This window comes from Misgurnus anguillicaudatus, chromosome 3, assembly GCF_027580225.2.
Source record: "Misgurnus anguillicaudatus chromosome 3, ASM2758022v2, whole genome shotgun sequence".
Classification (NCBI taxonomy): Eukaryota; Metazoa; Chordata; class Actinopteri; order Cypriniformes; family Cobitidae; genus Misgurnus; species Misgurnus anguillicaudatus.
Window position 1 is genome coordinate 32,420,563 of NC_073339.2, and position 12,707 is coordinate 32,433,269.

The 12,707-nt window shown below is 35.3% G+C and overlaps 2 protein-coding genes across 2 annotated transcripts; one reads left to right on the top strand and one right to left on the bottom strand.

The window, feature by feature from the left end:
* Positions 1-4,067: 4,067 nt before the first annotated feature.
* Positions 4,068-9,141, top strand: tmem144a (transmembrane protein 144a). Its single transcript, XM_073864752.1, has 13 exons — positions 4,068-4,086; positions 4,178-4,250; positions 4,362-4,520; positions 4,651-4,773; positions 4,986-5,085; positions 5,263-5,343; positions 5,465-5,543; positions 5,632-5,708; positions 6,605-6,723; positions 7,519-7,638; positions 7,725-7,822; positions 8,016-8,069; positions 8,186-9,141. The coding sequence occupies exons 2-13, from the start codon at positions 4,178-4,180 to the stop codon at positions 8,267-8,269; spliced, it is 1,167 nt and encodes a 388-aa protein (XP_073720853.1). The 5' UTR covers positions 4,068-4,086; the 3' UTR covers positions 8,270-9,141.
* Positions 9,142-9,456: 315 nt separating this feature from the next.
* Positions 9,457-11,072, bottom strand: med28 (mediator complex subunit 28). Its single transcript, XM_055205516.2, has 4 exons — positions 10,876-11,072; positions 10,562-10,628; positions 10,218-10,330; positions 9,457-10,110 (listed from the first exon to the last, which is right to left on the bottom strand). Exons 1-4 carry the CDS (start codon positions 11,068-11,070, stop codon positions 9,913-9,915), a joined length of 573 nt encoding a protein of 190 aa, XP_055061491.2. The 5' UTR covers positions 11,071-11,072; the 3' UTR covers positions 9,457-9,912.
* Positions 11,073-12,707: the final 1,635 nt, after the last annotated feature.

Consider the following 12,707-nt stretch of genomic DNA (forward strand, 5'->3'; position numbering starts at 1 on the left):
GTATCTAATTGATTATATTCTGTCTATAAATTTAACTTTATTAAAATTTTAGGGGCGGTTTCCCAGACAGGGATTAGGTTAAGCCAGGACTAGACCTTGGTTTAATTATGAAATATAATTAGTTTTAACAAACTTTACTGCATTAATAAAACATGCATTTTGTGTGCATTTTGAGACAAAACAAAGGGCACTGATGTATTTTTAAGATATGTAAGTGCAAGTTGTTTTCAGTTTGCAAATTTGAGTCTAGGACTAGTCTAATCCCTATCCGGGAAACCACCCCTTATTGTCTGTAGTAATCTAAAACTCCTTTTCTGAGTCTATGGTCGATTATTGTGATGGCTATCACAGGTCCGGAACCAGAAATGCCTTTTCAGCATATTAATGTGGTTTATAAATGCAGACACTCTCTTGCTGCATGCATCGGCTGTGTGGTGTGTGTGTGTGTGTGTGTGTGTGTGTGTGTGTGTGTGTGTGTGTGTGTGTGTGTGTGTGTGTGTGTGTGTGTGTACCTGGTAATAATCACGTTGTGGGGACCAATTGTCCCCACAAAGATAGGAATACCTGTGTTTTTGTGACCTTGTGGGGACATTTTGATGTCCCCATATGGAAACAAGCTTATAAATCAAACAGAATTATGTTTATTGAAAATCTGAAGTAGTAGAAGTGTTTCTGTGATGGTTGGGGTTAGGGAATGGGGTAGGTAAGGGGAATAGAATATACAGTTTGTATGGTATAAAATGCATTACGTCTATGGAATGTCCCCACAAAACATGGAAACCAGAATGTGTTTGTGTTTGTGTGTGTTTGTGTGTGTGTGTGTGTGTGTGTGTGTGTGTGTGTGTGTGTGTGTGTGTGTGTGTGTGTGTGTGTGTGTGTGTGTGAGAGAGAGAGAGAGAGAGAGAGAGAGAGCTCATTATTTTATTTTAATCTTGATTTGTATATTCTCTTCTTCTATCTTAAATTGTGATTGTTCATTTCAGTTCCTTAGCTTGTAGTTCTCCAAAAGAGGTGCCTGATCATGAAGTAGTTGAAGTAGTTCTACAGAATGGGTGAGTTCATGACTGTGAAAGTAGGCTACCTGATCTTGATCTTGTCCTTAAGAAACCGATGCCATACATTCTTAATTTTACATTTTAAAAGAAACATATTTTTTAAGACGGTATAAGCAACACACTTCTAACATTATTTGTTTTATTTTTTTATAGATCTCTTTCACAACAGCTGTCAGATGAAAATATGGATGGGCATTGGATTCTTAAACATGCAAAAAAACTTTACTACAGAGTCATACGTAATAAAAAAAATGCATTTTATGATATGCAATATTATGCTATAAATAATTATAAAATAATACAGCGAAATAATTATTATCTTCCTGACAAAGAAAATAAGATACTTTTAGAACTTCTTAATAAAGGAAAAACATTAGAAGAAATAAATAAACAACAAACAAATCAACGTGGGTATTTTTGGTTAAAACGTAAAGATGGAATATATGAGCAATATGGACCATTTCCTCCAAAAAATGGGAAACATAGTGAAGATTTTATTGTTGAAGAAGTGCTAAAAATATTAAACAAATGTTATACAAATTATGAAGAACTTTGGATTTATTCTACAAACAGCCCATGTTTAGCTAAAAACAGCAAAAATCGGAATCCTTGTATGATGAACTTGTATAGTTTAAGGGACATATTGAAAAATACTTATAATATAAAAACAATAATTGGCTTTTCAAAGTTTTATGTTTTAGCTGATTCTTTTAAGAATATTAAAAAAAATAACGAGGATAATATACCATACCATTTTTTGACACAAAATATTTTCCCAGAACTACAACTAGAAAATAAAGCATTTGAAATGAAAAAATATAAGACATCTGATAGTTGTGAAAGATTTTCAAATCCATTAAATCTTATTCCAGCCACATTAAGACAAAATGTTTTGATCGAGCAAAAAAATTTGTTCCAACATCCAGATTTACTGTGTACGTTTAATGAATTTAAGGAACTTGGTCGGGAAAAGATTAGAAATACTAAGGAAAAGCTCAAAAATATGTTTGGTAATGATTTAAGCAAAGTTCGGAAGGATTATTTTATGCTTCTTGAAGATATATTTTTAGAATGGTGGGATAAAAAGGTGAATGAAGCATCCAGCATATTTATAAACAAAATTGTAAGTGAATATTTACAAATGTGTGCTTTTCAGCTCTTTCTTAATGACATTCCAGACACTGTAAACAAAAACTTTATTGGCCTTTTGAACCACACTAATGATCCTACTCCCCCTATAATTAAATCTGAAAATGTTATTTTGATGAATTGATTAGTGTATTTGTATGTTACAACATTTATAATGATTTAAATAAACAATCCCAGTTACACTTCTCTATGTTTGATTTACTTTTTAGAAGCTACTATTTTTTTAAATCATGTTTGGGAGACTTCCTTGATATAAGATGTTGCACAAGAGTCCTATAGCGGCAGCATCTAATAGCTTAAACAAGCGCAATGCAGTGGGATCCTGACAGAAATGACAACCTGCTTTTGTTTGGAAACAGCTTGTCACATAATACTTTGTCAGTTTGTTAAACAGTTGTTTAGTAGGTAACACTGGCCCACAGCAAGAAGGTTAGATTGAGTCCTGGCTAAGCCAGGAGGCCTTTCTATGTTCATAGATCCTGTCAACAACGCCAAAATGCAGATCCAACTATGGCTAGGTCCAAAATTGTTATACCACAAATCCAACTTGATAGCTCACCAGAGCTCTGTCATGACAGGGTAAAATGACTCAGTCCATAACTCAAAATGTTAACTCTTATAAGTTCTTATAAGAAAAATGCAGATACAGAGATGGATGGGAAAACAGCAGGCAGTTTAGCTTTGTCAATGGTCGGACTAACTTCGTTGATTGACTGTCTGACTGTGTTGATGGTTGCACTAACTTTGTCTTACATAAAGCTGCATAAAGTCGAACAAGCTTTTCACAATCATGTGCAACACGCAGTGCCGAATAAGGCTCAATGAAACCTCTATTGCAGGTATGATGAATGATGATGTAGTTGGGTTGATAGAGTAAGGTTCAGACTTGGAAAACAGGGGTTGCAGTCCACATTTCAAATTATAATGTTAATATTAAAAAAGGGCAACTGATCATCTGGCCATTTTTACAGCAGAAATGTTAGCAATAATTCTGGATCTACAATGGGTGGAAGAAGTAAAACCCAATAAGGTGATCATCTGTTCAGATTTAATGTCCTCACTAGCATGCATTCAGAGCGGAAAGTCTACATGTAGACAGGATCTATTAGATGAAATGAATCAACTCATTTTTAAAATAAATCAACAAAACATAAGCGTAGGATTTAAATGGGTTCCTGCACACAGGGGAGTGGAAGGGAATGAGAAGGCAGACACGCTGGCCAAGAAAGCTGTTATATCAGAACTGGTTGAACTGAATATTACATTAACCAGGTCAGAAATTAAAAGTGTTATTAAGGACAAATTAACAGAATGTGGCAGGAGAGATGGGATAAGGAGGGAAAAGGCAGACATTTGTATAACGTACACAAAGAGGTTACAACTAGTAAAATCAGTGGGTTGAAAAGACAGGAGGAAACATAATAGAAAATGTAAAACCCATACTTCTAGAATGCACACAATACACCAGAGAAAGGGAAAACATGAAGAAAGCAGGAAATAAAGACCTAACAATGGAAAACTTGCATACAGTATATAAATAAAATAACCAGCATACAGTCCTCAGTTAGGGCGGTTATAGCTTTCCTTAAAGAAACCCAATTAGCAAGTAGAATTTAGTTTTCTTATCTTTTTATTATTATTTTTATTATTATTATATTATGATTATTATTATTATTATTATTATTATTATTACTATTATTATTATTATTATTATTCCATCCCAATGTGATCACACCTCAGTCCAGTACATATCTATGAGTCCAGTAGATGGCGGTAATGCACATTGATTGCAAACTGCACAAGAAGCAGAACGATCATGTGATCACGACAGTCAGCTGACAAGGAAGTCACGCACTTGTTCATTGAGCGGCTTTCGCTCGCAGTAATATTATTCCAGCGTTATTTTCAGAAAATCATTATTTCTTTTTTAAATACCCGTTAATTGCTTTAAGGATCTTGCTTATGTGTTTAAGATGAATCCTCGCGTGGCAGCGCTCATCACGCTGTTTTTGTGCGCTGGTGCAGCCCAGCACCACCTGGACACAGGTAATGTATATAGAAATAAACACACCGAATAACTTATGATGATTCAACTCATATTTTATGTGGTAGTTTACGTCAATGAGTACAATTCAGTTTGATGTGCCTGTGATACAGAGTGGCTGTCGGGTGATCTATACGAGTCTCCTCAGCTCCTGCAAGTCTCTAATAGCACAAACTCGTCAGGTTTGATCTATGGATTCATATCCTGCGCCGTCTCCGCGCTTTTCTACGGAAGCAACTTCGTACCAGTGAAAAAGATAGACACTGGTGATGGTAAGTCAATATTTTAATGCAATTTTCTGAGAAATGCAAAAAAAAAATATACTTTAAATCACGTAACTCAGTTCACACACATGCCTCAATGTTTTCATTAATTTTCACCCTCATGTGTATGAATATGCAGGTATGTTTTTCCAGTGGATTCTGTGTGCTGCTATATGGACCGTCTCCCTAGTGGTAAACATCATTCTGAACAGCCCAAAATTTTGGCCTCTTGCTATGCTTGGAGGAGCCATTTGGGCCACTGGTAATTTCTGATCACCTGTTATGCTGTTATAATTTACCGGCTAATATTGATAACAGCCCACATTTGAAACCCTGAATTCTGGGTGTAATTGTGCATACACCAAAAAGTAATACACTTATACATTCACTCTGAAAAGGAGCTTCTTGTATATGATTTAACGTATTACAAGTGAAATTATATAATTTCTTCCTGTGTATGGGCTTTATTTCTAGGTAATGTAACTGTAGTTCCTATCGTAAAGACTGTTGGGCTTGGTCTCGGACTTCTTATATGGGCTTCGTTTAATCTGCTTATGGGCTGGGCTAGTTCACGGTAAGCACCTGTTAAGAAAAACCACTAAAGATCTAGCGCTTTAATTTTTATATTTATCTATAATAGTCTGTGATAGGAAATTGCGTTCATTAAAGAAATATGAAAAAATGCTGTATATTTTACTATGAGGTTTTTAGCAATATGCACACACATGCTGACTATTTTTGGTGATTTTAGGTTTGGCTGGTTTGGTATAGAAGCTGAAACCGTATCCAAACCAGTACTCAACTACTGTGGAGCGGGTCTTTGTTTTATCAGGTAAATGAGCATTCATATCCTTTTTAGTAAGCCTTACAATTCAAAATGTTATGTTATCATTGAGTCTCATCATTCAAATAATATATTTTCATTATCTACCTACTTTTTCGTATGTTTACAGTGCCATTGTGTTTTTCTTTGTGAAGAGTGACGGTCAAAGATCAACAACATCTGAAGAAACACCATTATTAATAGACCATGTATGTATATGTTGAATTTGGAAAATTCTTGGAACAAATCCAAGTTTTATTTAATCCAATTAACTAATTGTATCAATTTTACCCACAGTCTGTGAACTCAGAAACGGTGAACGCGACAGATGATTCCTGGGTGGATGCATTAACACCACGCTCCAAACGTATTGTGTATGTTTACATATTCATCAGTCTAATGTCATTTGTTTATATTTGCAAAAAAATAATAATCAGACCACTTATTGGCATAACAGCTATTGTTACACAATAGCCTGGTTTCCATTACAGATTTCATTGCAGAAACATTTGTGAGATATTTTCTATGTCGATTTAAAAAAAGCAAAATTACATCTATTCTATTAACTGATATTTCAGACTACTATACCCAGAGTACTTCCCCCTCTATAACTGGGATAGATGCACCAGCACATAGTGAGGCGATGGGGTATACTGCAAAAACTGTCACGGGACAGAAGTGAGGGACGGCTATATATAGACCCTTTTACAGGTCACGTGATCAAATAGCCTCCACGTGCATTTGGGCAACAGAAGTGGTGTTATTCCCCATTGGTTCTAACGTGTTAGCAACTCAGAAAGTTTATTAAAACGGTTTCCCAGCATCAAAATGTCTGGTTGTTCAAGTTTGGTTGCACCAATATAATATACATATATATGTATCTGGCAACTTTATTTTTGGCCATCTGCTAACATCTTCTATCCACTCCACTATAGTACACGGATCTGGCAGCTGCGTTGAAAAAGTTGATAAATTCAACTTTTTTTAAAATAACTTTCTTTGTCTGTGTTGCTTCACTGCTGATTCTTGTCATACTTCCATTGCCTAAATGCGCGTGCATATGCTGCCACGTCATCATTATGTACAAACAGTAAAAGGGTCTATAAAGACCTCTTTGCGCTGATTGGTTGGATTGCATGCCCTCCCGAACTTAGTTAAATAAACTTCATGGTGCGATTTAAAGTGTACTCAATTATTGTCTGGTATTTTTTTTATTGGCTTGAGTTTGGCATGATTCTGAGGCAAAACTTTAAATGTTTATTTGTTGCAGTGGGTCGCTGCTTGCTGTCGTTGCTGGACTGCTGTATGGTTCATCATTTGTTCCAGTTCTGTACATTAAAAACCATGCAGCTGATCCAGATAGCCAATACAGAGGAGCTAGCCAGTTTGGTAAATACAGTTTTCCACATTATAAACCAGAGTTGTTGTTTTGGGGGTGGACAATTAGAAACATAGTCCTTTCCTTGTGATGATAAGGGCCCGGTTGCATAAAGCACCTTAAGTGTAATTTTCCCTTAAAGGGATACTCCATCGTTTTGTCATATTTAACTATGTTATTACCTTAACTAGGAAGAGTTGACACATACCTCTATCATCTTAGTGCATGCACTGAACCGCTGTGGCTCACTGCGACACTTTGGTAGCACTTAGCCCAGTTCATTCAATGGTACCAAACAGAGATAAAGTGACCAATGACCAAACACATCAAAGTTTTCCCTATTTTAAACGAGTAGTTATACAACCAAATATGGTGGCACAAAATAAAATGTGGCGCTTTTCAAAGCGGGTTAAAAAGGGTAACTATAATGTATGGCGGAATAGCACCTTTGGGAGTACTTCGACTCGGCGCAGTAAAACTCCCTCTCACTATGAGAGGGAGAAGGGGAGCATATTTTTTAGGGGTGACTTTTTAATGTTTAAGGGATTATACTGTATGCAACACTCCTTAAATTATTCTCTTAGGTAAGGGGAATTTACCCCTTAAGTGTCATACTTAAGAGAAAAACTTAAGGTGCTTTTTGCAACCGGGACCAGGTTCATACTATACTTATACACTGCTTGGTTGAGGCCCTTATCATTTTGTCCTAAGCCCCATGACTTTTGTGATGAGCATCTATTGAATTCTCAAATAGGACTTTATAAACAGGCATTCATATTTTGTTTGTTTAATTTGTTTGTGTATAGATCTGGATTATGTCTTTGCACAGTATAGTGGGATCTTTCTCACCAGTACCGTGTATTTCCTCCTGTACTGTGCCTTCAAAAAGAATAAACCACAAGTGTTTCCTAAAGCTGTACTGCCAGGTAAACTGCCCGTAAAAATTAATATTATTTCCCCAGCCTTTTTTTATTACTGAGGTTTTGTATAGAATTGCATATTTTTCTTCCAGGGTTTGTGTCTGGCTTGATGTGGGGCGTGGCCACATGCTGCTGGTTTCTAGCCAATCACTATCTAAGTGCTGTAGTGAGCTTTCCTATTATCACCACGGTAAGTAACAGATCTTTCTTCCAATCACAACACTGTTGTATACTATTATGGACTGTTATGTTCCTCCATTGGGTAGATTTCTACAGACTGAATTTAGAATTACATCTTCATCTGTAATCTAAAAACCGCTTGCTGTATTGCATTTTGTTTTGTATTACATTTTTGAATATTTTGTTTGTTTTGTACATTACAGGTTCCTGGAGTGATTGCTGCTCTCTGGGGTGTTGTGGTTTTCAAGGAAGTGAAGGTAAATACTTGCATGTATGGTATGTATGAGTGGGTTTGTATACCCTTTGGTGCTAAAATATAACTAACTCTCCGTCTTTCTCTCTCTGTGTGTGTGTGTCTCTCTTTCTCTTTCAGGGTTTGCGAAATTACATTGTCCTCATCTTAGCATTTTGTCTTGTTATATCTGGAGCTTTATTGACTGCATTTTCAAAGGTTTAACTAAATCTTCACCCAAGAAAAAATCCGTAAATACTAAAGACACATGGTTGGGGAAATGTTTTAATTATACCTTTACAAATTATTTTTTATAGTATTTTCAGAAATATTTTTAATACTTCAAATGAGATTTGTAGCAATTTTATATACTGTATAAAGGTCATGTTACACCAATAACCTAAACAATAAGGGTAATATAACTGTTTGTCAGGAAAAGTGCAATATTTTCATAGATTTTATGTTATTGGGAGTGAATTAGAAAACTTAAACATGTTTATTTTTTCATGTTTACACAATAATGCACCTCGTTTTACTTGTGTTTATTGTCTTTTTGCACATGTATTGATTGCTGGTTTTCATTTATCTAATAGATTAAGGCACATGATAAAAAGGGTTGCATCTGTAAAGTTGATTTGAAATCTTGTGCATTTCATTGTTCTTTTTATTGAGATACTTTTTTGTACAGAATCAAAATCATCTCCAGTTAAATTTGCTTGATTTTGTATTACTTTGTCATTTTAAGAGACAAGATTGATTTTGCAATGCAACTTTGTAAGCACCCTTTACTCTCACATTTGAATGTTTTAGTTTTTTTTTTGTCATTAATCTCTGTGAATCACTTCATTGACAATCTTCAACAAGAACATAATGCAAATTGCCAGGCAACATTTGTAATGTAGCCCTTTAAACACAGTTATGAATTTCTGCACAGGTATCGGTTTGGTTTAAGGAGCATTAAGATTTCTTTTGCGATGTAACTTTGTAAGCACATTTTCATTTCACATTTGAATTGTTTTTTTAAATTAGTTTAGAAACTAATTAGCATAAAATGCAACAAGTACTACTAACTTAACATAAATTTTGCATTGAAGTAATGATGGTGCTTTCTTTTTTATGTTGTAGTAATAAGGCAAATTGTGAAGTTTATCCAAATCTTTTTTTGTTGTTGCATGAAACAACATACTGGCTTGTTCTTCACAAGTTTTGTGGGATTCACAAAGTAATTGAGGAGTTGTTTTATTGTTATTATCACCAAAATATTTATTTTTAAATAAAGGGAAATTTTCAAGCTTTATGCTGATTTAATGTGAAAAAGAAAATATTCAGGAAAGGCTTGCTAAATAATAACTTATGCAAGACCAGAAGAGTTATGAGATGCAGAAAGACTAAAATAAGAACTGGAAAGAAAATTATCAAAAAAAATTTATTCTGAACTGTACAAAAGGTGTTAATGTCAAGTATAAACAATCAAAAATCCCCCAGCAATTAAACCGTTTAGTTCCACTTATTCCCTACTATTTCCTAACTAAAGCACTACGCTTATTGTATGTCTTTTAGCTGACTGCTGCATATCTGTCTAGTTAAGTAACAAATATGACTAACTTGTAATCAAACTTAACAAATCGATTCAGTTATAAATAAAGGTATAACATTCTTGGCATAATGTCAGACATTTAATGACTTGTGGTAAAGCTGCAAGCCTTTGTCAAAAAATAAACAGCTGTTCAATCACTTCACTGACATAAAACATGACCGCATCATTGACTTAATCTTCAACAAGGACTTATGGTACAAGTTGCCAGGCAGCACTTATGAAGTAGCCTTTAAACACAGTCTGAATAAGTTTATGAGTCTCTGCCCAGGTATCAGTTTGGTTTCATTGGAGCAGGAAGGTTGGCTGAGGCCTGCTCCAGGAAGGCTAGTGGGCCCTGTGGCAGTTCTGTGGGCTTCTTATGTTGGACGTTGATGTCCTCCAACACCTGCTGCCAGTGGTGAATCTTGCCAAGATGTTTCTGAATCAGCATCTCTTTTCTCTGTAGTTCATTCTTAAGTTCTGATGCATCCTGAAATAGACCAAAAAGTACATAGCTTATATGAGTGTTTTTTCAGACGTTACAATGGCACTAAATAATAACACAGAAATATATCTTAATTCTGGCATAGGGTTTACCTCTTTTTCCACCTGTTCTGGTTTTTGCACAGACAGCTGCAGTCTCTTCTGAAGAAAGAAGCATTCGGTTTGTCTGGCCACATCTAGAAACTTCTGTATACACTGATCTACCCCTGAAACACACAAAACACAATAGTAAATCCACAAAATACTACATTACATTAGAGAACGTCACTGGTAAAGTATATTATATATAAAACATATAAAAATAACTGTAAACATTTCCATGTTTTTGTACAGTGCTTTGAACTATACGGTATACGAATATGCTCATCTTTAAGTACCACGTCATCAAAGTACCATACTTTGAAATATTTAAAAAAAAAGAGATTAAAACGTCTTACCAGTCCTAATTTCCTCCTGGTCTGTCCCATTCACATAGTCTTGACTCACTAGAGATGCAAAACACGCCTGGAAGAAAAAATCTAATATTAAGGCTTGCAGAAAGTATCTGATACACGTCTTCTGTCCGCAACAAAGCAATTAAAACAACCCATTTTAACTATTGATTGCACGCAAATGTGTTTAAATGGTTAACTTTAAATATCAAAGCGTATAAAATCTGTTGTCTGTCCAGAACCAGGTATTCTGCAATGCATTTTAACTTTCTATCAATGGCGTGGCGTGTAAACAGCACCGGTTTCCTGACTATTCCTACCTCGAAAGAAGCTTCCAGCTCATCTACCAAAGTGTTGTTTGCTCCTCTATTTCCAGGAGTACCCGTGAGAAGCCCTGGCTGACCTGGACCGCCAGGACCTGGAGGTTGATGAGATCCAGGAGGTTGCTGACCAGGGAACATCCCTCCCATGGAAGACGCCATTTCTACACTAACATCAGCGGTCCTTCTGCGCATGCGTCAAAGGACGATACCGTTTTGTTTGATTGTAAAGTGTCGCCACCTTCTGCAGAAGACTTGCATTGCATTTCAAATACACTACAGCACGTTGTATTATTCATTAATAAAATACAGTCAGTGTACACCCAGGTGTATTTATATGATTTAATATACTTAAACTCAGATATATTATTGATAGAAATAAATGTATTTGCTTTAAAAACATAAAAACGCAACAAACAAACATATACACACATTCTTATGTTTTTTATATGGTGTTCATGTATTGTTATGATAATGATGATGATAGTTTTGAAAATGTCCCTATTTAATCTAGTCGTGATATATGCTTTTCACTTCTAGAATGCAACAGTTTAGCCTATGGATTAAACTGTTAACACATTCTTTATGAGCCCTAGTGTCATTTAATCTTAATTCTAATTTTTTATCTTCAGTTTTAAACTGAAGATTTTGGGTGACCAAAATCACATCACATGGTTGGCAGCCATACAACGTGCTCAAGCAGCTATTTCAGTCATATTAGTGCAAGACTATTAGGTGAGAGTAGGCCTATGCAAAATAAAAAGTATGTCTAAAACAGTATGTGAGAAATACCCAGCCAGAGGATCTGCTTTTGCCAAAATTTCTTATAATCCATGAGATGAACTCTTTTCTATCCTACGAGACCACAAGATCTGAGGAGCCGCTAAATATACCAGTACAGTTAATACTGGAAAACAGAGTCTGGTGACACTTTTAAGTGCAAGTAAAAATGTATCCTTTGTATATTTATTTATACCAGACTGGTCACAGTATGCAATTTCGGACACAGGGCATTTCCTATATTAAATGTGAGAAGACTAATATTTTTTAAGTCTGCTTGTACTTAGTTACTGGCTTCAGTTGGCTATAGTGATTTCTTGGGCCCTGTTTATACCTTGTATTAAAGAGCACCTATTTAATTGCTAAAATGTTATTTTGTGTATTTGGTATAATACAAGGGGTTTGCGTGGTTTATGGTTAAAAAAAGTCATTATTTTCGACATTGTTGCTCCATAAATCACTGACTTCCTCAAACGCTCTAATTTTGTAGAAACTCATTGTTGTAAAAGCGCTGTGTGTGTCATCCGATTGGCCAGCTAACCAGAACATTGTGTTTGGCCTGAATACCTCTGACATAAGACGGAAATGTGACGCTCCTTACCATGTTTTGAAGATTAGCAAGTTAATATCTTTACTACCTTATTAATACGAGCCAAATCTGATCCAGAACATGCAGATGACCAAGTTGATCGATCAACTTTGCCAGTGTGGCTTAAGCAGAACGTAAGATTGGTAAGGTCTGTCCCTTTCTGAGGATTTGAGAATTATAATTGTTGCTTTCCACAAAGATGGTAGGCCAGGGGTCTCCATCATGGTGCCCTGGTTGCCCACACGTGAGTTGCCCGCCAAGCACATTCTATTAATAACTTCAATTTTAATATTCATTTATTACATATTTTTATATAATCTTGGCTTTTTATGTATGTTAACATTGTAAACAGTAATAAAACATATCAACAAGTAGAATAAAATCAAATCAACAAGTAAAACAAAATTTTTTTGAGTAGACTATATCAAAAAAGTAGCCCTCCAGATTGATTTATCCAACAAAA

Coding starts and splice junctions, on each gene's coding strand:
- tmem144a (XM_073864752.1), top strand. CDS start 4,178: ATGAATCCTCGCGTGGCAGCGCTCATCACGCTGTTTTTGTGCGCTGGT. Junction 6,724..7,518: donor CAGAGGAGCTAGCCAGTTTG/GTAAATACAGTT, acceptor GTTTGTGTATAG/ATCTGGATTATGTCTTTGCA. Junction 7,639..7,724: donor TCCTAAAGCTGTACTGCCAG/GTAAACTGCCCG, acceptor TTTTTCTTCCAG/GGTTTGTGTCTGGCTTGATG.
- med28 (XM_055205516.2), bottom strand. CDS start 11,070: ATGCGCAGAAGGACCGCTGATGTTAGTGTAGAAATGGCGTCTTCCATG. Junction 10,629..10,875: donor AGCTGGAAGCTTCTTTCGAG/GTAGGAATAGTC, acceptor TTTTTCTTCCAG/GCGTGTTTTGCATCTCTAGT. Junction 10,111..10,217: donor CAGAACAGGTGGAAAAAGAG/GTAAACCCTATG, acceptor GGTCTATTTCAG/GATGCATCAGAACTTAAGAA.